The 23,995-nt window shown below is 50.5% G+C and overlaps 1 protein-coding gene across 1 annotated transcript; it reads right to left on the bottom strand.

The window, feature by feature from the left end:
• Positions 1 to 183: 183 nt before the first annotated feature.
• Positions 184 to 23,898, bottom strand: LOC141174627 (serine protease inhibitor Kazal-type 2-like). Its single transcript, XM_073659561.1, has 4 exons — positions 23,797 to 23,898; positions 12,809 to 12,849; positions 10,329 to 10,438; positions 184 to 458 (listed from the first exon to the last, which is right to left on the bottom strand). The coding sequence occupies exons 1-4, from the start codon at positions 23,840 to 23,842 to the stop codon at positions 338 to 340; spliced, it is 318 nt and encodes a 105-aa protein (XP_073515662.1). The 5' UTR covers positions 23,843 to 23,898; the 3' UTR covers positions 184 to 337.
• Positions 23,899 to 23,995: the final 97 nt, after the last annotated feature.

The raw sequence follows: 23,995 nt of genomic DNA, 5'->3' as shown, positions 1-23,995 counted from the left end.
ATGGCCGATTGCTGGTAATGTCATGGATGATGAGGTCTGTTGTTCGGAGTCTGGATGGTCCCGTTCATGAGCACTACTTGGGTATTATTTTGGGGCGTCCTGTAGATTAGTAGCTTGTCCTGTCTTCTACCCTCTGTAGGTCCCTACACAGTTAATAACACAGGCGGACACTTGGGAAATCTCTTTATTATAGGGATTTATTGCTTTTCTCTTAGAATTGTCGCATTTTGTCATCAGTGAATTATGTTCTTAATGGTGACGTTTATGGAAACGTTCTTTCTCTTTCTGCTCCTGGGTTTTCCTCCGTGCCCCCGAAGCCGCCATATATAATGGTGGTTCATGGGCCGGCGTGGACGGCTCCTGGTATCATCGGCTGCGGCTTCATCCTCACCCCCCTGTGCTCGGCAGATGGGGGGCAGCGACCTTCAGCTTTGATTTGAACCTTGTTTTTGCGTTCGCTGAAATACAAAGAAATAACATGTGACATAGAAATGGGTGCGGAGACCTCCTGGTAACACAACTAGTGATGCCAGTGAGATATTACCGGTCTTACCAGGGGCCGCAGTTATAGGCCCGCAGGTATAGGGCTGCAGTTATAGGGCCGCAGGTATAGGGCTGCAGTTATAGGGCCGCAGGTATAGGGCTGCAGTTATAGGCCCGCAGGTATAGGGCTGCAGTTATAGGGCTGTAGTTATAGGCCCGCAGGTATAGGGCTGCAGTTATAGGGCTGTAGTTATAGGGCCGCAGGTATAGGGCTGAAGTTATAGGCCCGCAGGTATAGGGCTGCAGTTATAGGCCCGCAGGTATAGGGCTGCAGTTATAGGGCCGCAGGTATAGGGCTGCAGTTATAGGCCCGCAGGTATAGGGCTGCAGTTATAGGCCCGCAGGTATAGGGCTGGAGTTAGAGGACTGCATGTACAGGACCCCAGGTATAGGACCCCAGGTATAGGGCTGCAGTTATAGGGCCGCAGGTATAGGGCTGCAGCTAGAGGACTGCATGTATAGGACCCCAGGTATAGGACTGCAGGTATAGGGCTGTTGGTATAGAATCGCCGCAGGTATAGGGCTGCAGTTATAGGCCCGCAGGTATAGGGCTGCAGTTATAGGCCCGCAGGTATAGGGCTGCAGGTATAGGCCCGCAGGTATAGGGCTGCAGGTATAGGCCCGCAGGTATAGGGCTGCAGTTATAGGCCCGCAGGTATAGGGCTGCAGGTATAGGCCCGCAGGTATAGGGCTGCAGTTATAGGCCCGCAGGTATAGGGCTGCAGGTATAGGCCCGCAGGTATAGGGCTGCAGTTATAGGCCCGCAGGTATAGGGCTGCAGGTATAGGCCCGCAGGTATAGGGCTGCAGTTATAGGCCCGCAGGTATAGGGCTGCAGTTATAGGCCCGCAGGTATAGGCCCGCAGGTATAGGGCTGCAGTTATAGGGCTGCAGGTATAGGCCCGCAGGTATAGGGCTGCAGTTATAGGCCCGCAGGTATAGGGCTGCAGTTATAGGCCCGCAGGTATAGGGCTGCAGTTATAGGCCCACAGGTATAGGGCTGGAGTTAGAGGACTGCATGTATAGGACCCCAGGTATAGGACTGCAGGTATAGGGCTGCAGTTATAGGCCCGCAGGTATAGGGCTGCAGTTATAGGGCCGCAGGTATAGGGCTGCAGTTATAGGCCCGCAGGTATAGGGCTGGAGTTAGAGGGCTGCATGTACAGGACCCCAGGTATAGGACCCCAGGTATAGGGCTGCAGTTATAGGGCCGCAGGTATAGGGCTGCAGTTAGATGACTGCATGTATAGGACCCCAGGTATAGGACTGCAGGTATAGGGCTGTTGGTATAGAATCGCCGCAGGTATAGGGCTGCAGTTATAGGCCCGCAGGTATAGGGCTGCAGGTATAGGCCCGCAGGTATAGGGCTGCAGTTATAGGCCCGCAGGTATAGGCCCGCAGGTATAGGGCTGCAGTTATAGGCCCGCAGGTATAGGGCTGCAGGTATAGGGCCGCAGGTATAGGGCTGCAGTTATAGGCCCGCAGGTATAGGGCTGCAGGTATAGGCCCGCAGGTATAGGGCTGCAGTTATAGGCCCGCAGGTATAGGGCTGGAGTTAGAGGACTGCATGTATAGGACCCCAGGTATAGGACTGCAGGTATAGGGCTGCAGGTATAGGGCTGCAGTTATAGGCCCGCAGGTATAGGGCTACAGTTATAGGCCCGCAGGTATAGGGCTGGAGTTAGAGGACTGCATGTACAGGACCCCAGGTATAGGGCTGCAGTTATAGGGCCGCAGGTATAGGGCTGCAGTTAGATGACTGCATGTATAGGACCCCAGGTATAGGACTGCAGGTATAGGGCTGTTGGTATAGAATCGCCGCAGGTATAGGGCTGCAGTTATAGGCCCGCAGGTATAGGGCTGCAGTTATAGGCCCGCAGGTATAGGGCTGCAGGTATAGGCCCGCAGGTATAGGGCTGCAGGTATAGGCCCGCAGGTATAGGGCTGCAGTTATAGGCCCGCAGGTATAGGGCTGCAGGTATAGGCCCGCAGGTATAGGGCTGCAGTTATAGGCCCGCAGGTATAGGGCTGCAGGTATAGGCCCGCAGGTATAGGGCTGCAGTTATAGGCCCGCAGGTATAGGGCTGCAGGTATAGGCCCGCAGGTATAGGGCTGCAGTTATAGGCCCGCAGGTATAGGCCCGCAGGTATAGGGCTGCAGTTATAGGCCCGCAGGTATAGGGCTGCAGGTATAGGCCCGCAGGTATAGGGCTGCAGTTATAGGCCCGCAGGTATAGGGCTGCAGTTATAGGCCCGCAGGTATAGGGCTGCAGTTATAGGCCCACAGGTATAGGGCTGGAGTTAGAGGACTGCATGTATAGGACCCCAGGTATAGGACTGCAGGTATAGGGCTGCAGTTATAGGCCCGCAGGTATAGGGCTGCAGTTATAGGGCCGCAGGTATAGGGCTGCAGTTATAGGCCCGCAGGTATAGGGCTGGAGTTAGAGGGCTGCATGTACAGGACCCCAGGTATAGGACCCCAGGTATAGGGCTGCAGTTATAGGGCCGCAGGTATAGGGCTGCAGTTAGATGACTGCATGTATAGGACCCCAGGTATAGGACTGCAGGTATAGGGCTGTTGGTATAGAATCGCCGCAGGTATAGGGCTGCAGTTATAGGCCCGCAGGTATAGGGCTGCAGGTATAGGCCCGCAGGTATAGGGCTGCAGTTATAGGCCCGCAGGTATAGGCCCGCAGGTATAGGGCTGCAGTTATAGGCCCGCAGGTATAGGGCTGCAGGTATAGGGCCGCAGGTATAGGGCTGCAGTTATAGGCCCGCAGGTATAGGGCTGCAGGTATAGGCCCGCAGGTATAGGGCTGCAGTTATAGGCCCGCAGGTATAGGGCTGGAGTTAGAGGACTGCATGTATAGGACCCCAGGTATAGGACTGCAGGTATAGGGCTGCAGGTATAGGGCTGCAGTTATAGGCCCGCAGGTATAGGGCTGCAGTTATAGGCCCGCAGGTATAGGGCTGGAGTTAGAGGACTGCATGTACAGGACCCCAGGTATAGGGCTGCAGTTATAGGCCCGCAGGTATAGGGCTGCAGTTAGATGACTGCATGTATAGGACCCCAGGTATAGGACTGCAGGTATAGGGCTGTTGGTATAGAATCGCCGCAGGTATAGGGCTGCAGTTATAGGCCCGCAGGTATAGGGCTGCAGGTATAGGCCCGCAGGTATAGGGCTGCAGTTATAGGCCCGCAGGTATAGGGCTGCAGGTATAGGCCCGCAGGTATAGGGCTGCAGTTATAGGCCCGCAGGTATAGGGCTGCAGGTATAGGGCCGCAGGTATAGGGCTGCAGTTATAGGGCCACAGGTATAGGGCTGCAGTTATAGGCCCGCAGGTATAGGGCTGCAGTTATAGGGCCGCAGGTATAGGGCTGGAGTTAGAGGACTGCATGTACAGGACCCCAGGTATAGGACCCCAGGTATAGGGCTGCAGTTATAGGGCCGCAGGTATAGGGCTGCAGCTAGAGGACTGCATGTATAGGACCCCAGGTATAGGACTGCAGGTATAGGGCTGTTGGTATAGAATCGCTACAGGTATAGGGCTGCAGTTATAGGCCCGCAGGTATAGGGCTGCAGGTATAGGCCCGCAGGTATAGGGCTGCAGTTATAGGCCCGCAGGTATAGGGCTGCAGGTATAGGCCCACAGGTATAGGGCTGCAGTTATAGGCCCGCAGGTATAGGGCTGCAGGTATAGGCCCGCAGGTATAGGGCTGCAGTTATAGGCCCGCAGGTATAGGGCTGCAGTTATAGGCCCGCAGGTATAGGGCTGCAGGTATAGGCCCGCAGGTATAGGGCTGCAGGTATAGGCCCGCAGGTATAGGGCTGCAGGTATAGGCCCGCAGGTATAGGGCTGCAGTTAGAGGACTGCATGTATGGACCCCAGGTATAGGACTGCAGGTATAGGGCTGCAGTTATAGGCCCGCAGGTATAGGGCTGCAGTTATAGGCCCGCAGGTATAGGGCTGCAGGTATAGGCCCGCAGGTATAGGGCTGCAGGTATAGGCCCGCAGGTATAGGGCTGCAGTTAGAGGACTGCATGTATGGACCCCAGGTATAGGACTGCAGGTATAGGGCTGCAGTTATAGGCCCGCAGGTATAGGGCTGCAGTTATAGGCCCGCAGGTATAGGGCTGCAGGTATAGGCCCGCAGGTATAGGGCTGCAGGTATAGGCCCGCAGGTATAGGGCTGCAGTTAGAGGACTGCATGTATGGACCCCAGGTATAGGACTGCAGGTATAGGGCTGCAGTTATAGGCCCGCAGGTATAGGGCTGCAGTTATAGGGCCGCAGGTATAGGGCTGCAGTTATAGGCCCGCAGGTATAGGGCTGGAGTTAGAGGACTGCATGTACAGGACCCCAGGTATAGGACCCCAGGTATAGGGCTGCAGTTATAGGGCCGCAGGTATAGGGCTGCAGTTAGATGACTGCATGTATAGGACCCCAGGTATAGGACTGCAGGTATAGGGCTGTTGGTATAGAATCGCCGCAGGTATAGGGCTGCAGTTATAGGGCTGCAGGTATAGGCCCGCAGGTATAGGGCTGCAGTTATAGGCCCGCAGGTATAGGGCTGCAGGTATAGGCCCGCAGGTATAGGGCTACAGTTATAGGCCCGCAGGTATAGGGCTGCAGTTATAGGCCCGCAGGTATAGGGCTGGAGTTAGAGGACTGCATGTATAGGACCCCAGGTATAGGACTGCAGGTATAGGGCTGCAGTTATAGGCCCGCAGGTATAGGGCTGCAGTTATAGGCCCACAGGTATAGGGCTGCAGTTAGAGGACTGCATGTATGGACCCCAGGTATAGGACTGCAGGTATAGGGCTGCAGTTATAGGCCCGCAGGTATAGGGCTGCAGTTATAGGGCCGCAGGTATAGGGCTGCAGTTATAGGCCCGCAGGTATAGGGCTGCAGTTATAGGGTCGCAGGTATAGGGCTGCAGTTATAGGCCCGCAGGTATAGGGCTCCAGTTATAGGGTCGCAGGTATAGGGCTGCAGTTATAGGCCCGCAGGTATAGGGCTGCAGTTATAGGCCCGCAGGTATAGGGCTGCAGTTAAAGGACTGCATGTATAGGACCCCAGGTATAGGACTGCATGTATAGGACCCTAAGTATAGGACTGCAGGTATAGGGCTGCAGGTATAGAATCGCCACAGGTATAGGGCCGCAGGTATAGGACCTCAGGTATAGGACCGCAGTTATAGGGCTGCAGTTATAGGGCCGCAGGTATTAGGCTGCAGTTACAGGGCCGCAGGTATAGGGCTGCAGTTAGAGGACTCCATGTACAGGACCCCAGGTATAGGACTGCAGGTATAGGGCTGCAGTTATAGGCCCGCAGGTATAGGGCTGCAGTTATAGGCCCGCAGGTATAGGGCTGCAGTTAGAGGACTGCATGTATAGGACCCCAGGTATAGGACTGCAGGTATAGGGCCACAGGTATAGGGCTGCAGTTATAGGCCCGCAGTTATAGGGCCGCAGGTATAGGGCTGCAGTTATAGGGCCGCAGGTATAGGGCTGCAGTTAAAGGACTGCATGTATAGGACCCCAGGTATAGGACTGCATGTATAGGACTGCAGGTATAGGGCTGCAGGTATAGAATCGCCACAGGTATAGGGCCGCAGGTATAGGACCTCAGGTATAGGACCGCAGGTATAGGGCTGCAGGTATAGAATCACCACAGGTATAGGACCCCAGGTATAGGACCGCAGGTATAGGGCCCCAGGTATAGGGCTGCAGGTATAGGACCGCAGGTATAGGGCTTCAGATACAGGACCCCAGGTATAGCACTGCAGGTATAGGGCCGTATGTATAGGACCGCAGGTACAGAACTGCCGGTATAGGACCGCCGGTTTAGAACTGCAGGTATAGCACCTCAAGTATGGGGCTGCAGGTATACGGCCTCATGTATAGAACTGCAGGTATAGGACCGCAGGTATAGAACTACTGGTATAGGACCGCAGGTATAGGGCTGCAGGTATAGCATCGCAGGTATAGGGCTGCAGGTATAGCATCGCAGGTATAGGGCTGCAGGTATAGCATCTCAGGTATAGGACCACAGGTATAGGACCCCAGGTATAGGGCTGCAGGTATAGGGCCGTATGTATAGAACTGCAGGTATAGGACCGCTGGTATAGAACCCCAGGTATAGGGCTGCAGGTATAGGCCCGCAGGTATAGGGCTGCAGGTATAGGACCACAGGTATAGGGCTGCAGGTATAGGACCCCAGGTATAGGGCTGCAGGTATAGAATCGCCACAGGTATAGGACCGCAGGTATAGGGCCCCAGGTATAGGGCTGCAGATATAGGACCCCAGGTATAGGGCTGCAGGTATAGGACCCCAGGTATAGCATCGCAGGTATAGGGCCGCAAGTATAGAACTGCTGGTATAGGACCCCAGGTATAGGACCGCAGGTATAAGACCACAGGCATGGGGCCGCAGTTATAGGACACCAGGTATAGGACCGCAGGTATTGGACCGCAGGTATAGGATCCCAGGTATAGGACCCCTGGTTTAGGGCTGCAGGTATAGGACCCTTTATTTAGGGCCGCATGTATAGGACCCCAGGTATAGCACCGCAGATTTAAGACCACAGGCATGGGGCCGCTGGTATAGGACACCTGGTATAGGACCGTAGGTATAGGATCATAGGTATAGGACCCCAGATATAGGGCCGCAGGTATAGGACTGCATGCATAGGACCCCAGATATACAGCCGCAGGTATAGGACTGCATGTATAGGACCCCAGATATAGGGCCGCAGGTATAGGACTGCATGTATAGGACCCCAGATATAGGGCCGCATGTATAGGACCCCAGATATAGGGCCGCAGGTATAGGACTGCAGGTATAGGGCAGCAGGTATAGGACCACAGGTTTAGGGCTGCAGGTATTGGACCCCAGATATAGGCCGCAGGTATAGGACCCCAGGTATACGGCTGCAGGTATAGGACCCCAGGTTTAGGGCCGCAGGTTTAGGACCGTAGGTGTAGGGTCGCAGGTATAGGACCACAGGTATAGGGCTGCAGGTTTAGGACCCTAGGTATAGGGCTGCATTTATGGAACCCCAGATATAGGACTGCAGGTATAGGGCTGCAGGTATAGGACCACAGGTTTAGGGCTGCAGGTATAGGACCCCAAGTATAGGATCGCAAGTATAGGACTGCAGGTATAGGACCCCAGGTATAGGACCCCAGGTATAGGGCTGCAGGTATAGGACCACAGGTATAGGGCTGCAGGTATAGGACCACAGGTATTGGACCGCCGGTGTAGAACGCCATGTGTAAAGCTGCAGGTATAGGACTCCAGATATAGGGCCACAGGTATAGGACTGCAAGTATAGGGCTACAGGTATAGGACCGCAAGTATAGGGCTGCAGGTATACAGTAGGACCCCAGGTATAGGACCCCAGGTATAGGACCGCCAGTATAGGACCCCAGGTATAGGGCCGCAGGTATAGGACCAGAGGTATAGGACGCCATGTGTAAAGCTGCAGGTATAGGACCCCATGCATAGGACTCCAGATATAGGGCCACAGGTATAGGACCGCAAGTATAGGGCTGCAGGTATAGGACCCCAAGTATAGGGCCGCAGGTATAGGACAACAGGTATAGGAGCACAGGTATAGGGCTGCAGGTATAGCATCGCAGGTATAGGACCCCAGGTATAGGGCTGCAGGTATAGGACCACAGGTTTAGGGCTGCAGGTATAGGACCCCAGGTATAGGATCGCAAGTATAGGGCTGCAGGTATAGGACCCCAGGTATAGGGCTGCAGGTATAGGACCCCAGGTATAGGGCTGCAGGTATAGGACCGCAAGTATAGGGCTGCAGGTATAGGACCCCGGGTATAGGACCGCAAGTATAGGGCTGCAGGTATACAGTAGGACCCCAGGTATAGGACCACAGGTATAGGACCGCCAGTATAGGACCCCAGGTATAGGGCCGCAGGTATAGGACCAGAGGTATAGGACGCCATGTATAAAGCTGTAGGTATAGGACACCACGCATAGGACTCCAGATATAGGGCCACAGGTATAGGACCGCAAGTATAGGGCTGCAGGTATAGGACCCCAAGTATAGGGCCGCAGGTATAGGACCCCAAGTATAGGGCCGCAGGTATAGGACCACAGGTATAGGGCTGCAGGTATAGGAACCCAGGTATAGGGCTGCAGGTATAGGAACCCAGGTATAGGGCTGCAGGTATAGGACCACAGGTTTAGGGCTGCAGGTATAGGATCGCAAGTATAGGGCTGCAGGTATAGGACCCCAGGTATAGGGCTGCAGGTATAGGAACCCAGGTATAGGGCTGCAGGTATAGGACCGCCGGTGTAGAACGCCATGTGTAAAGCTGCAGGTATAGGACTCCAGATATAGGGCTGCAGGTATAGGACTCCAGATATAGGGCCACAGGTATAGGACCGTAAGTATAGGGCTGCAGGTATAGGACCCCGGGTATAGGACCGCAAGTATAGGGCTGCAGGTATAGGACCCCAGGTATAGGGCTGCAGGTATAGGACCCCCAGGTATAGGGCTGCTGGTATAAGACCACAGGTATAGGACCGCCGGTGTAGAATGCCATGTGTAAAGCTGCTTGTAAAGGACTCCAGATATAGGGCCACAGGTATAGGACCGCAAGTATAGGGCTGCAGGTATAGGACCCCGGGTATAGGACCGCAAGTATAGGGCTGCAGGTATACAGTAGGACCCCAGGTATAGGACCACAGGTATAGGACCGCAGGTATAGGACCCCAGGTATAGGGCCGCAGGTATAGGACCAGAGGTATAGGACGCCATGTATAAAGCTGCAGGTATAGGACCCCACGCATAGGACTCCAGATATAGGGCCACAGGTATAGGACCGCAAGTATAGGGCTGCAGGTATAGGACCCCAAGTATAGGGCCGCAGGTATAAGACCCCAAGTATAGGGCCGCAGGTATAGGAGTGCAGGTATAGGACCCCAGGTATAGGGCTGCAGGTATAGCATCGCAGGTATAGGGCTGCAGGTATAGGACCCCAGGTTTAGGGCTGCAGGTATAGGACCCCAGGTATAGGGCTGCAGGTATAGGATCGCAAGTATAGGGCTGCAGGTATAGGACCCCAGGTATAGGGCTGCAGGTATAGGACCCCAGGTATAGGGCTGCAGGTATAGGACCCCAAGTATATGGCCGCAGGTATAGGACCGCAGGTATAGGACCCCACGTATAGGATTCCAGGTATAGGGCCACATAACATGGTGCAGGAAAGATAACACAAGAATAATAGGGGCTCAGCGGTAACTGCTGTGTGTTAGGGGGCTGCATCTCAAGGGACGGTGGGCGCTCTAGGCGTTATTTCATTGAGAAAAGTAGGGTACATTGTGGGCACCAGGTGTGAACAGCATTGTAGTGGGGGCACAGAGTGCTCTCCGGGGGCAGCCTGGCACTGTACGGGCTCTATATGGCTTTGTGGGGTGCCATCTGGCAGTATAGGCGCAGAGATTCTCTGTAGGGGGCACCCTGGTATCATGCATTCAGAGTATGACACTTAATGGGTAATGTTTGGTTTTATACGGACAAAGTATATGTGGGCGCTATATGGACCGTCGGGGCAGGAACGAGGCGCTGTATGTCACTGAGCGTCACCACATAGCCGCCTCTGGGCAACGTGTGCACGTTATCCGGCACAGTATGGCGCTATACACTATGTATACAAGTGTATAGGGCAGGGTGCCGCCCCCCTCTGGCCAGCAGGAGGCAGCGCAGCCATAGACTCAGTTGATGGCTTTTCCTGTTATTACACTGTATACTGTACCTGTTCTCCAGGCAGAGGTGGCATTCATTCCCGTACGTGGATCCGTCCGTGCCGCACACCGGCTTATTCTCATACGGACATAGATCGCCGTCATACCTGGAACACAAAGGCTGCTCCGGCGTCATTACAGGGCGGTATACCGGGCTGCTGACCCCCGTATTCTGACCTGTGCTGCTGTCCCCCGTATTCTGACCTGTGCTGCTGTCCCCCGTATTCTGACCTGTGCTGCTGTCCCCCGTATTCTGACCTGTGCTGCTGTCCCCCCGTATTCTGACCTGTGCTGCTGTCCCCCCGTATTCTGACCTGTGCTGCTGTCCCCCGTATTCTGACCTGTGCTGCTGTCCCCCGTATTCTGACCTGTGCTGCTGTCCCCCCGTATTCTGACCTGTGCTGCTGTCCCCCGTATTCTGACCTGTGCTGCTGTCCCCCCGTATTCTGACCTGTGCTGCTGTCCCCCGTATTCTGACCTGTGCTGCTGTCCCCCGTATTCTGACCTGTGCTGCTGTCCCCCGTATTCTGACCTGTGCTGCTCTCCCCCGTATTCTGACCTGTGCTGCTGTCCCCCCGTATTCTGACCTGTGCTGCTGTCCCCCGTATTCTGACCTGTGCTGCTGTCCCCCCGTATTCTGACCTGTGCTGCTGTCCCCCGTATTCTGACCTGTGCTGCTGTCCCCCGTATTCTGATCTGTGCTGCTGTCCCCCGTATTCTGACCTGTGCTGCTGTCCCCCGTATTCTGACCTGTGCTGCTGTCCCCCGTATTCGGACCTGTGCTGCTGTCCCCCCGTATTCTGATCTGTGCTGCTGTCCCCCGTATTCTGACCTGTGCTGCTGTCCCCCGTATTCTGACCTGTGCTGCTGTCCCCCGTATTCTGACCTGTGCTGCTGTCCCCCCGTATTCTGACCTGTGCTGCTGTCCCCCCTATTCTGACCTGTGCTGCTGTCCCCCGTATTCTGACCTGTGCTGCTGTCCCCCGTATTCTGACCTGTGCTGATGTCCCCCGTATTCTGACCTGTGCTGATGTCCCCCGTATTCTGACCTGTGCTGCTGTCCCCCGTATTCTGACCTGTGCTGCTGTCCCCCCGTATTCTGACCTGTGCTGCTGTCCCCCGTATTCTGACCTTTGCTGATGTCCCCCGTATTCTGACCTGTGCTGCTGTCCCCCCGTATTCTGACCTGTGCTGCTGTCCCCCGTATTCTGACCTGTGCTGCTGTCCCCCGTATTCTGACCTGTGCTGCTGTCCCCCCGTATTCTGACCTGTGCTGCTGTCCCCCGTATTCTGACCTGTGCTGCTGTCCCCCCGTATTCTGACCTGTGCTGATGTCCCCCGTATTCTGACCTGTGCTGATGTCCCCCGTATTCTGACCTGTGCTGCTGTCCCCCGTATTCTGACCTGTGCTGCTGTCCCCCCGTATTCTGACCTGTGCTGCTGTCCCCCGTATTCTGACCTGTGCTGCTGTCCCCCGTATTCTGACCTGTGCTGCTGTCCCCCGTATTCTGACCTGTGCTGCTGTCCCCCGTATTCTGACCTGTGCTGCTGTCCCCCGTATTCTGACCTGTGCTGCTGTCTCCCGTATTCTGACCTGTGCTGCTGTCCCCCGTATTCTGACCTGTGCTGCTGTCCCCCCGTATTCTGACCTGTGCTGCTGTCCCCCGTATTCTGACCTGTGCTGCTGTCCCCCCGTATTCTGACCTGTGCTGCTGTCCCCCGTATTCTGACCTGTGCTGCTGTCCCCCGTATTCTGACCTGTGCTGCTGTCCCCCGTATTCTGACCTGTGCTGCTGTCCCCCCGTATTCTGACCTGTGCTGCTGTCCCCCGTATTCTGACCTGTGCTGCTGTCCCCCGTATTCTGACCTGTGCTGCTGTCCCCCGTATTCTGACCTGTGCTGCTGTCCCCCGTATTCTGACCTGTGCTGCTGTCCCCCGTATTCTGACCTGTGCTGCTGTCCCCCCGTATTCTGACCTGTGCTGCTGTCCCCCCGTATTCTGACCTGTGCTGCTGTCCCCCGTATTCTGACCTGTGCAGATCATTATATGACATTGCAGGATATTACATTTAAAGGGAATGTCCAATTTAGTAACTTAGTATTGATTAATTTTTTTTATTTTTTATTTCTTCAATGCCTCTAAAAGAATGTAGCAGACAATGTGGATTAATAATTAATTATAATTATTATCGATTATAATAATATAATAGTAATTGGCCGTCTTGTGCCTGCAGCACTTCTGCGGACCTATGTGTCTCCATAGTCAGAAACAACCCTACATAATTCTGCCATCATGTCGTTCCTCTATTTATCCCCTATGTTTTCTGTAAGGTAGAAACACATGACCACGGTTTGTTTGTATCCTGTAACCATGGAGACACATAGATCTGCATAACTGCTGTATACACAAGCTAGAATTGTGGTCAGGGATACCTGCCTCATGTTCTGCTGTAGACACATATCAGGGACCCCCGGGGGGGCTTCATCTTACCTCCCATGTCTTCTTCACGTTCGGTGCAGCTAAGACGATGCCTGCGGACAGAAAATTAGAATCTGTATATCGCACTCTGTATACCGCAGCCTGTATATCGCAGTCTGTATATCGCAGCCTGTATATCTCAGTCTGTATATCACAGCCTGTATATCGCAGTCTGTATATCGCAGTCTGTATATCGCAGCCTGTATATCATAGTCTGTATATCGCAGTCTGTATATCTCAGTCTGTATATCGCAGCCTGTATATCTCAGTCTGTATATCGCAGCCTGTATATCGCAGCCTGTATATCGCAGTCTGTATATCGCAGTCTGTATATCGCAGCCTGTATATCGCAGTCTGTATATCGCAGTCTGTATATCGCAGTCTGTATATCGCAGCCTGTGTATCTCAGTCTGTATATCGCAGTCTGTATATCGCAGTCTGTATATCGCAGCCTGTATATCGCAGTCTGTATATCGCAGCCTGTATATCGCAGCCTGTATATCGCAGTCTGTATATCGCAGCCTGTATATCGCAGCCTGTATATCGCAGCCTGTATATCGCAGCCTGTATACCGCAGCCTGTATATCGCAGCCTGTATACCGCAGCCTGTATATCGCAGCCCGTATATCTCAGTCTGTATATCGCAGTCTGTATATCACAGTCTGTATATCGCAGTCTGTATATTGCAGCCTGTATACCGCAGCCTGTATACCGCAGCCTGTATATCGCAGCCTGTATATCGCAGCCTGTATACCGCAGCCTGTATACCGCAGCCTGTATACCGCAGCCTGTATATCGCAGCCTGTATATCGCAGCCTGTATACCGCAGCCTGTATACCGCAGCCTGTATACCGCAGCCTGTATATCGCAGCCTGTATATCGCAGTCTGTTTATCGCAGCCTGTATACCACAGTCTGTATACTACAGTCTGTATACCGCAGCCTGTATACCGTAGTCTGTATACTACATTCTGTATACCGCAGCCTGTATACCACAGCCTGTATACTACTGTCTGTATACCGCAGTCTGTATATTGCAGTCTGTATACTGCAGTCTGTATACCACAGCCTGTATACTGCAGCCTGTATACCGCAGTCTGTATACTACAGTCTGTATACCGCAGCCTGTATACCGTAGTCTGTATACTACAGTCTGTACACCGCAGCCTGTATACCGCAGTCTGTATACTACAGTCTGTATACTACAGTTTGTATATTTGCTATAGCGTCACCCCAGGTTAATAGATCACATGCAGACCTCTCCATATACAGTATGGTGGTCGGTATATCGCAGCCTGTATATCGCAGCTTGTATACCGCAGTCTGTATATCGCAGCCTGTATACCGCAGTCTGTATACCGCAGCCTGTATATCGCAGCCTGTATATCTCAGCCTGTATATCGCAGTCTGTATATCGCAGCCTGTATACCACAGTCTGTATACTATAGTCAATATACCGCAGCCTGTATACCGTAGTCTGTATACTACATTCTGTATACCGCAGCCTGTATACCACAGCCTGTATACTACTGTCTGTATACCGCAGTCTGTATATTGCAGTCTGTATACTGCAGTCTGTATACCACAGCCTGTATACTGCAGCCTGTATACCGCAGTCTGTATACTACAGTCTGTATACCGCAGCCTGTATACCGTAGTCTGTATACTACAGTCTGTACACCGCAGCCTGTATACCGCAGTCTGTATACTACAGTCTGTATACTTCAGTCTGTATACTTCAGTCTGTATATCACAGTCTGTATACTACAGTTTGTATGTTTGCTATAGCGTCACCCCAGGTTAATATATCACATGCAGACCTCTCCATATACAGTATGGTGGTCGGTATATCGCAGCCTGTATATCGCAGCTTGTATACCGCAGTCTGTATATCGCAGCCTGTATACCGCAGTCTGTATACCGCAGTCTGTATACCGCAGCCTGTATATCTCAGTCTGTATATCACAGCCTGTATATCGCAGCCTGTATATCGCAGCCTGTATATCACAGCCTGTATATCTCAGCCTGTATATCGCAGCCTGTATATCGCAGCCTGTATATCACAGCCTGTATATCGCAGCCTGTATATCGCAGTCTGTATATCGCAGCCTGTATATCGCAGTCTGTATACCGCAGCCTGTATATCGCAGCCTGTATATCACAGCCTGTATATCTCAGCCTGTATATCGCAGCCTGTATACCGCAGCCTGTATACCGCAGTCTGTATATCGCAGCCTGTATATCACAGCCTGTATATCGCACTCTGTATACTACAGTCTGTATACCACAGCCTGTATACCGTAGTCTGTATACTACATTCTGTATACCGCAGCCTGTATACCACAGCCTGTATACTACTGTCTGTATACCGCAGTCTGTATACTGCAGTCTGTATACCACAGCCTGTATACTGCAGCCTGTATACCGCAGTCTGTATACTACAGTCTGTATACCGCAGCCTGTATACCGTAGTCTGTATACTACAGTGTGTACACCGCAGCCTGTATACCGCAGTCTGTATACTACAGTCTGTATACTTCAGTCTGTATACTTCAGTCTGTATATCACAGTCTGTATACTACAGTTTGTACATTTGCTATAGCGTCACCCCAGGTTAATATATCACATGCAGACCTCTCCATATACAGTATGGTGGTCGGTATATCGCAGCCTGTATATCGCAGCTTGTATACCGCAGTCTGTATATCGCAGCCTGTATACCGCAGTCTGTATACCGCAGTCTGTATACCGCAGCCTGTATATATCAGTCTGTATATCACAGCCTGTATATCGCAGCCTGTATATCGCAGCCTGTATATCGCAGTCTGTATATCACAGCCTGTATATCGCAGTCTGTATACCGCAGCCTGTATATCGCAGCCTGTATATCACAGCCTGTATATCTCAGCCTGTATATCGCAGCCTGTATACCGCAGCCTGTATACCGCAGTCTGTATATCGCAGCCTGTATATCACAGCCTGTATATCGCACTCTGTATACTACAGTCTGTATACCACAGCCTGTATACCGTAGTCTGTATACTACATTCTGTATACCGCAGCCTGTATACCACAGCCTGTATACTACTGTCTGTATACCGCAGTCTGTATACTGCAGTCTGTATACCACAGCCTGTATACTGCAGCCTGTATACCGCAGTCTGTATATCTCAGCCTGTATATCGCAGCCTGTATATCGCAGCCTGTATATCGCAGCCTGTATATCGCAGCCTGTATATCGCAGTCTGTATATCGCAGTCTGTATACCGCAGCCTGTATATCAGAGCCTGTATATCGCACTCTGTATACTACAGTCTGTATACCACAGCCTGTATACCGTAGTCTGTATACTACATTCTGTATACCGCAGCCTGTATACCACAGCCTGTATACTACTGTCTGTATACCGCAGTCTGTATACTGCAGTCTGTATACCACAGCCTGTATACTGCAGCCTGTATACCGCAGTCTGTATATCACAGCCTGTATATCGCAGCCTGTATATCGCAGCCTGTATATCGCAGTCTGTATATCGCAGCCTGTATATCGCAGTCTGTATACCGCAGCCTGTATATCGCAGCCTGTATATCACAGCCTGTATATCTCAGCCTGTATATCGCAGCCTGTATACCGCAGCCTGTATACCGCAGTCTGTATATCGCAGCCTGTATATCACAGCCTGTATATCGCACTCTGTATACTACAGTCTGTATACCACAGCCTGTATACCGTAGTCTGTATACTACATTCTGTATACCGCAGCCTGTATACCACAGCCTGTATACTACTGTCTGTATACCGCAGTCTGTATACTGCAGTCTGTATACCACAGCCTGTATACTGCAGCCTGTATACCGCAGTCTGTATACCGCAGCCTGTATACCGTAGTCTGTATACTACAGTCTGTACACCGCAGCCTGTATACCGCAGTCTGTATACTACAGTCTGTATACTTCAGTCTGTATACTTCAGTCTGTATATCACAGTCTGTATACTACAGTTTGTATATTTGCTATAGCGTCACCCCAGGTTAATATATCACATGCAGACCTCTCCATATACAGTATGGTGGTCGGTATATCGCAGCCTGTATATCGCAGCTTGTATACCGCAGTCTGTATATCGCAGCCTGTATACCGCGGTCTGTATACCGCAGTCTGTATACCGCAGCCTGTATATCTCAGTCTGTATATCACAGCCTGTATATCGCAGCCTGCATATCGCAGCCTGTATATCGCAGTCTGTATATCGCAGCCTGTATATCGCAGTCTGTATACCGCAGCCTGTATATCGCAGCCTGTATATCACAGCCTGTATATCTCAGCCTGTATATCGCAGCCTGTATACCGCAGCCTGTATACCGCAGTCTGTATATCGCAGCCTGTATATCGCAGCCTGTATATCGCAGCCTGTATATCACAGCCTGTATATCGCACTCTATATACTGCAGTCTGTATACCACAGCCTGTATACCATAGTCTGTATACTACATTCTGTATACCGCAGCCTGTATACCACAGCCTGTATACTACTGTCTGTATACCGCAGTCTGTATACTGCAGTTTGTATACCACAGCCTGTATACTGCAGCCTGTATACCACAGTCTGTATACTACAGTCTGTATACCGCAGCCTGTATACCGTAGTCTGTATACTACAGTCTGTACACCGCAGCCTGTATACCGCAGTCTGTATACTATAGTCTGTATACTTCAGTCTGTATACTTCAGTCTGTATATCACAGTCTGTATACTACAGTTTGTATATTTGCTATAGCGTCACCCCAGGTTAATATATCACATGCAGACCTCTCCATATACAGTATGGTGGTCGGTATATCGCAGCCTGTATATCGCAGTCTGTATACCGCAGTCTGTATACTGCAGTCTGTATATCACAGCCTGTATACTGCAGTCTGTATACTGCAGTCTGTATACTACAGTCTGTATACTGCGGTCTGTATACAGCAGCCTGTATATCGCACTCTGTATATCGCACTCTGTATACTACAGTCTGTATACTGCAGTCTGTATGCTACAGTCTGTACACTGCAGCCTGTATATCGCACTCTGTATATCACAGTCTGTATATCGCAGTCTGTATACTACAGTCTGTATACCGCAGTCTGTATACTACAGTCTGTATACTGCAGTCTGTATACCGCAGTCTGTATACCGCAGTCTGTATACTACAGTCTGTATACTGCAGTCTGTATATCGCAGTCTGTATAACGCAGTCTGTATACCGTAGTCTGTATACTACAGTCTGTATACCGCAGCCTGTATACCGTAGTCTGTATACTACAGTCTGTACACCGCAGCCTGTATACCGCAGTCTATATACTACAGTCTGTATACCGCAGCCTGTATACCGCAGTCTGTATACCGCAGCCTGTATATCGCAGTCTGTATACTGCAGTCTGTATACTTCAGTCTGTATACTTCAGTCTGTATACCGCAGTCTGTATACTACAGTTTGTATATTTGCTATAGCGTCACCCCAGGTTAATATATCACATGCAGACCTCTCCATATACAGTATGGTGGTCGGTATATCGCAGCCTGTATATCGCAGCCTGTATACCGCAGTCTGTATACCGCAGTCTGTATACTGCAGTCTGTATATCGCAGCCTGTATACTGCAGTCTGTATACTGCAGTCTGTATACTACAGTCTGTATACTGCGGTCTGTATACAGCAGCCTGTATATCGCACTCTGTATATCGCACTCTGTATACTACAGTCTGTATACTGCAGTCTGTATACTGCAGTCTGTATGCTACAGTCTGTACACTGCAGCCTGTATATCGCACTCTGTATATCACAGTCTGTATATCGCAGTCTGTATACTACAGTCTGTATACCGCAGTCTGTATACTACAGTCTGTATACTGCAGTCTGTATACTACAGTCTGTATACTGCAGTCTGTATACTGCAGTCTGTATTCCGCAGTCTGTATACTGCAGTCTGTATATCGCAGTCTGTATAATGCAGTCTGTATACCGCAGCCTGTATACCGTAGTCTGTATACTACAGTCTGTACACCGCAGCCTGTATACCGCATTCTGTATACTACAGTCTGTATACCGCAGTCTGTATATCACAGTCTGTATACTTCAGTCTGTATACTACAGTCTGTATACCGCAGCCTGTATACCGCAGTCTGTATACTACAGTCTGTATACTGCAGTCTGTATACTACAGTCTGTATATCACAGTCTGTGTACTACAGTTTGTATATTTGCTATAGCATCACCCCAGGTTAATATATCACATGCAGACCTCGCCATATACAGTATGGTGGTCGGTATACGGCAGCCTGTATATCGCAGCCTGTATACCGCAGTCTGTATACCGCAGTCTGTATATCGCAGCCTGTATACCGCAGTCTGTATATCGCAGCCTGTATACCGCAGCCTGTATATCGCAACCTGTATATCACAGCCTGTATACCGCAGCCTGTATACCGCAGCCTGTATACCGCAGCCTGTATATTGCAGCCTGTATATCACAGCCTGTATACCGCAGTCTGTATACTGCAGTCTGTATACTACAGTCTGTATATCACAGTCTGTATACAACAGTTTGTATATTTGCTATAGCATCACCCCAGGTTAATATATCACATGCAGACCTCGCCATATACAGTATGGTGGTCGGTATACCGCAGCCTGTATATCGCAGCCTGTATACCGCAGTCTGTATACCGCAGTCTGTATATCGCAGCCTGTATACCGCAGTCTGTATATCGCAGCCTGTATACCGCAGCCTGTATATCGCAACCTGTATATCGCAGCCTGTATACCGCAGCCTGTATACCGCAGCCTGTATACCGCAGCCTGTATATCGCAGCCTGTATATCACAGCCTGTATACCGCAGTCTGTATACTACAGTCTGTATACCGCAGTCTGTATACTGCAGTCTGTATACTGCAGTCTGTATATCGCAGCCTGTATACTATACTGCAGTCTGTATACTGCAGCCTGTATACCGCAGCCTGTATACTGCAGCCTGTATACCGCGGCCTGTATACCGCAGCCTGTATATCGCAGCTTGTATACCGCAGTCTGTATACTGCAGTCTGTATACTGCAGTCTGTATATCACAGTCTGTATACTGCAGTCTGTATATCGCAGTCTGTATACTACAGTCTGTATACTACAGTCTGTATACCGCAGTCTGTATACTACAGTCTATATACTGCAGTCTGTATACCGCAGTCTGTATACCGCAGTCTGTATATCGCAGTCTGTATATCGCAGTCTGTATATCGCAGTCTGTATACCGCAGCCTGTATACCGTAGTCTGTATACTACAGTCTGTACACCGCAGCCTGTATACCGCAGTCTGTATATCACAGTCTGTATACTTCAGTCTGTATACTTCGGTCTGTATACTTCAGTCTGTATACCGCAGCCTGTATAATGTAGTCTGTATATCACAGTCTGTATACTTCAGTCTGTATACTACAGTCTGTATACCGCAGCCTGTATACCGCAGTCTGTATACCGCAGTCTGTATACTACAGTCTGTATATCACAGTCTGTATACTACAGTTTGTATATTTGCTATAGCATCACCCCAGGTTAATATATCACATGCAGACCTCGCCATATACAGTATGGTGGTCGGTATACGGCAGCCTGTATATCGCAGCCTGTATACCGCAGTCTGTATACCGCAGTCTGTATATCGCAGCCTGTATACCGCAGTCTGTATATCGCAGCCTGTATACCGCAGCCTGTATATCGCAACCTGTATATCACAGCCTGTATACCGCAGCCTGTATACCGCAGCCTGTATACCGCAGCCTGTATATCGCAGCCTGTATATCACAGCCTGTATACCGCAGTCTGTATACTACAGTCTGTATACTGCAGTCTGTATACTACAGTCTGTATATCACAGTCTGTATACTACAGTTTGTATATTTGCTATAGCATCACCCCAGGTTAATATATCACATGCAGACCTCGCCATATACAGTATGGTGGTCGGTATACCGCAGCCTGTATATCGCAGCCTGTATACCGCAGTCTGTATACCGCAGTCTGTATATCGCAGCCTGTATACCGCAGTCTGTATATCGCAGCCTGTATACCGCAGCCTGTATATCGCAACCTGTATATCGCAGCCTGTATACCGCAGCCTGTATACCGCAGCCTGTATACCGCAGCCTGTATACCGCAGCCTGTATATCGCAGCCTGTATACCGCAGTCTGTATACCGCAGTCTGTATACTGCAGTCTGTATATCGCAGCCTGTATACTGCAGTCTGTATACTGCAGTCTGTATACTACAGTCTGTATACTGCGGTCTGTATACAGCAGCCTGTATATCGCACTCTGTATATCGCACTCTGTATACTGCAGTCTGTATATCGCACTCTGTATATCACAGTCTGTATATCGCAGTCTGTATACTACAGTCTGTATACCGCAGTCTGTATACTACAGTCTGTATACTGCAGTCTGTATACTACAGTCTGTATACTGCAGTCTGTATTCCGCAGTCTGTATACTGCAGTCTGTATATCGCAGTCTGTATAATGCAGTCTGTATACCGCAGCCTGTATACCGTAGTCTGTATACTACAGTCTGTACACCGCAGCCTGTATACCGCATTCTGTATACTACAGTCTGTATACCGCAGTCTGTATATCACAGTCTGTATACTTCAGTCTGTATACTACAGTCTGTATACCGCAGCCTGTATACCGCAGTCTGTATACTACAGTCTGTATACTGCAGTCTGTATACTACAGTCTGTATATCACAGTCTGTATACTACAGTTTGTATATTTGCTATAGCATCACCCCAGGTTAATATATCACATGCAGACCTCGCCATATACAGTATGGTGGTCGGTATACGGCAGCCTGTATATCGCAGCCTGTATACCGCAGTCTGTATACCGCAGTCTGTATATCGCAGCCTGTATACCGCAGTCTGTATATCGCAGCCTGTATACCGCAGCCTGTATATCGCAACCTGTATATCACAGCCTGTATACCGCAGCCTGTATACCGCAGCCTGTATACCGCAGCCTGTATATCGCAGCTTGTATATCACAGCCTGTATACCGCAGTCTGTATACTACAGTCTGTATACTGCAGTCTGTATACTACAGTCTGTATATCACAGTCTGTATACTACAGTTTGTATATTTGCTATAGCATCACCCCAGGTTAATATATCACATGCAGACCTCGCCATATACAGTATGGTGGTCGGTATACCGCAGCCTGTATATCGCAGCCTGTATACCGCAGTCTGTATACCGCAGTCTGTATATCGCAGCCTGTATACCGCAGTCTGTATATCGCAGCCTGTATACCGCAGCCTGTATATCGCAACCTGTATATCGCAGCCTGTATACCGCAGCCTGTATACCGCAGCCTGTATACCGCAGCCTGTATATCGCAGCCTGTATATCACAGCCTGTATACCGCAGTCTGTATACTAGTCTGTATACCGCAGTCTGTATACTGCAGTCTGTATACTGCAGTCTGTATATCGCAGCCTGTATACTATACTGCAGTCTGTATACTGCAGCCTGTATACCGCAGCCTGTATACCGCAGCCTGTATACCGCAGCCTGTATACCGCAGCCTGTATATCGCAGCTTGTATACCGCAGTCTGTATACTGCAGTCTGTATACTGCAGTCTGTATATCACAGTCTGTATACTGCAGTCTGTATATCGCAGTCTGTATACTACAGTCTGTATACTACAGTCTGTATACCGCAGTCTGTATACTACAGTCTATATACTGCAGTCTGTATACCGCAGTCTGTATACCGCAGTCTGTATATCGCAGTCTGTATATCGCAGTCTGTATATCGCAGTCTGTATACCGCAGCCTGTATACCGTAGTCTGTATACTACAGTCTGTACACCGCAGCCTGTATACCGCAGTCTGTATATCACAGTCTGTATACTTCAGTCTGTATACTTCGGTCTGTATACTTCAGTCTGTATACCGCAGCCTGTATACTGCAGCCTGTATACCTCAGTCTGTATACTACAGTCTGTATATCACAGTCTGTATACTACAGTTTGTATATTTGCTATAGCATCACCCCAGGTTAATATATCACATGCAGACCTCTCCATATACAGTATGGTGGTCGGTATACCGCAGCCTGTATATCGCAGCCTGTATACCGCAGTCTGTATACCGCAGTCTGTATATCGCAGCCTGTATACCGCAGTCTGTATATCGCAGTCTGTATACCGCAGTCTGTATACCGCAGTCTGTATACTACAGTCTGTATACCGCAGTCTGTATATCGCAGTCTGTATACTACAGTTTGTATATTTGCTATAGCGTCACCCCAGGTTAGTATATCACATGCAGACCTCTCCATATACAGTTTGGTGGTCGGTATACCGCAGCCTGTATATCGCAGTCTGTATACCGCAGTCTGTATACCGCAGTCTGTATTCCGCAGTCTGTATACTACCATTTGTATATTTGCTATAGCGTCACCCCAGGTTAGTATATCACATGCAGACCTCTCCATATACAGTATGGTGGTCGGTATACCGCAGCCTGTATATCGCAGCCTGTATACCGCAGTCTGTATACTACCGTTTGTATATTTGCTATAGCGTCACCCCAGGTTAGTATATCACATGCAGACCTCTCCATATACAGTATGGTGGTCGGTATACCGCAGTCTGTATATCGCAGCCTGTATACCGCAGTCTGTATACCGCAGTCTGTATACCGCAGCCTGTATATCGCAGCCTGTATACCGCAGTCTGTATACCGCAGTCTGTATATCGCAGCCTGTATACCACAGTCTGTATACCGCAGTCTGTATACCGCAGCCTGTATATCGCAGCCTGTATACCACAGTCTGTATATCGCAGCCTGTATACCACAGTCTGTATACTACCGTTTGTATATTTGCTATGGCGTCACCCCAGGTTAGTATATCACATGCAGACCTCTCCATATACAGTATGGTGGTCGGTGTTCACCGCCTCTTACCTGCCACCAGGCCGGGGATCAGGACTCTCAGCAGGACGGTATACATTGTGCTCCGCTCTGCAGCCGTACAGCGCTGGCTGTATATGTACAGCTCTCCCTTATCTATAGCAGAAGTCAGAGCAGATTTATTACCCCGTCAGTCATGTCAGCCCTATGCCGACACTTTTATTGTCTGATATCTGGCAGACGTTGCGTCAGT

Source organism: Phyllobates terribilis, unplaced genomic scaffold (assembly GCF_046119375.1).
Source record: "Phyllobates terribilis strain yellow unplaced genomic scaffold, ASM4611937v1 Scaffold_13__5_contigs__length_258822181, whole genome shotgun sequence".
Lineage (NCBI taxonomy): Eukaryota > Metazoa > Chordata > Amphibia > Anura > Dendrobatidae > Phyllobates > Phyllobates terribilis.
This window is presented reverse-complemented; position numbering and strand designations above follow the sequence as displayed.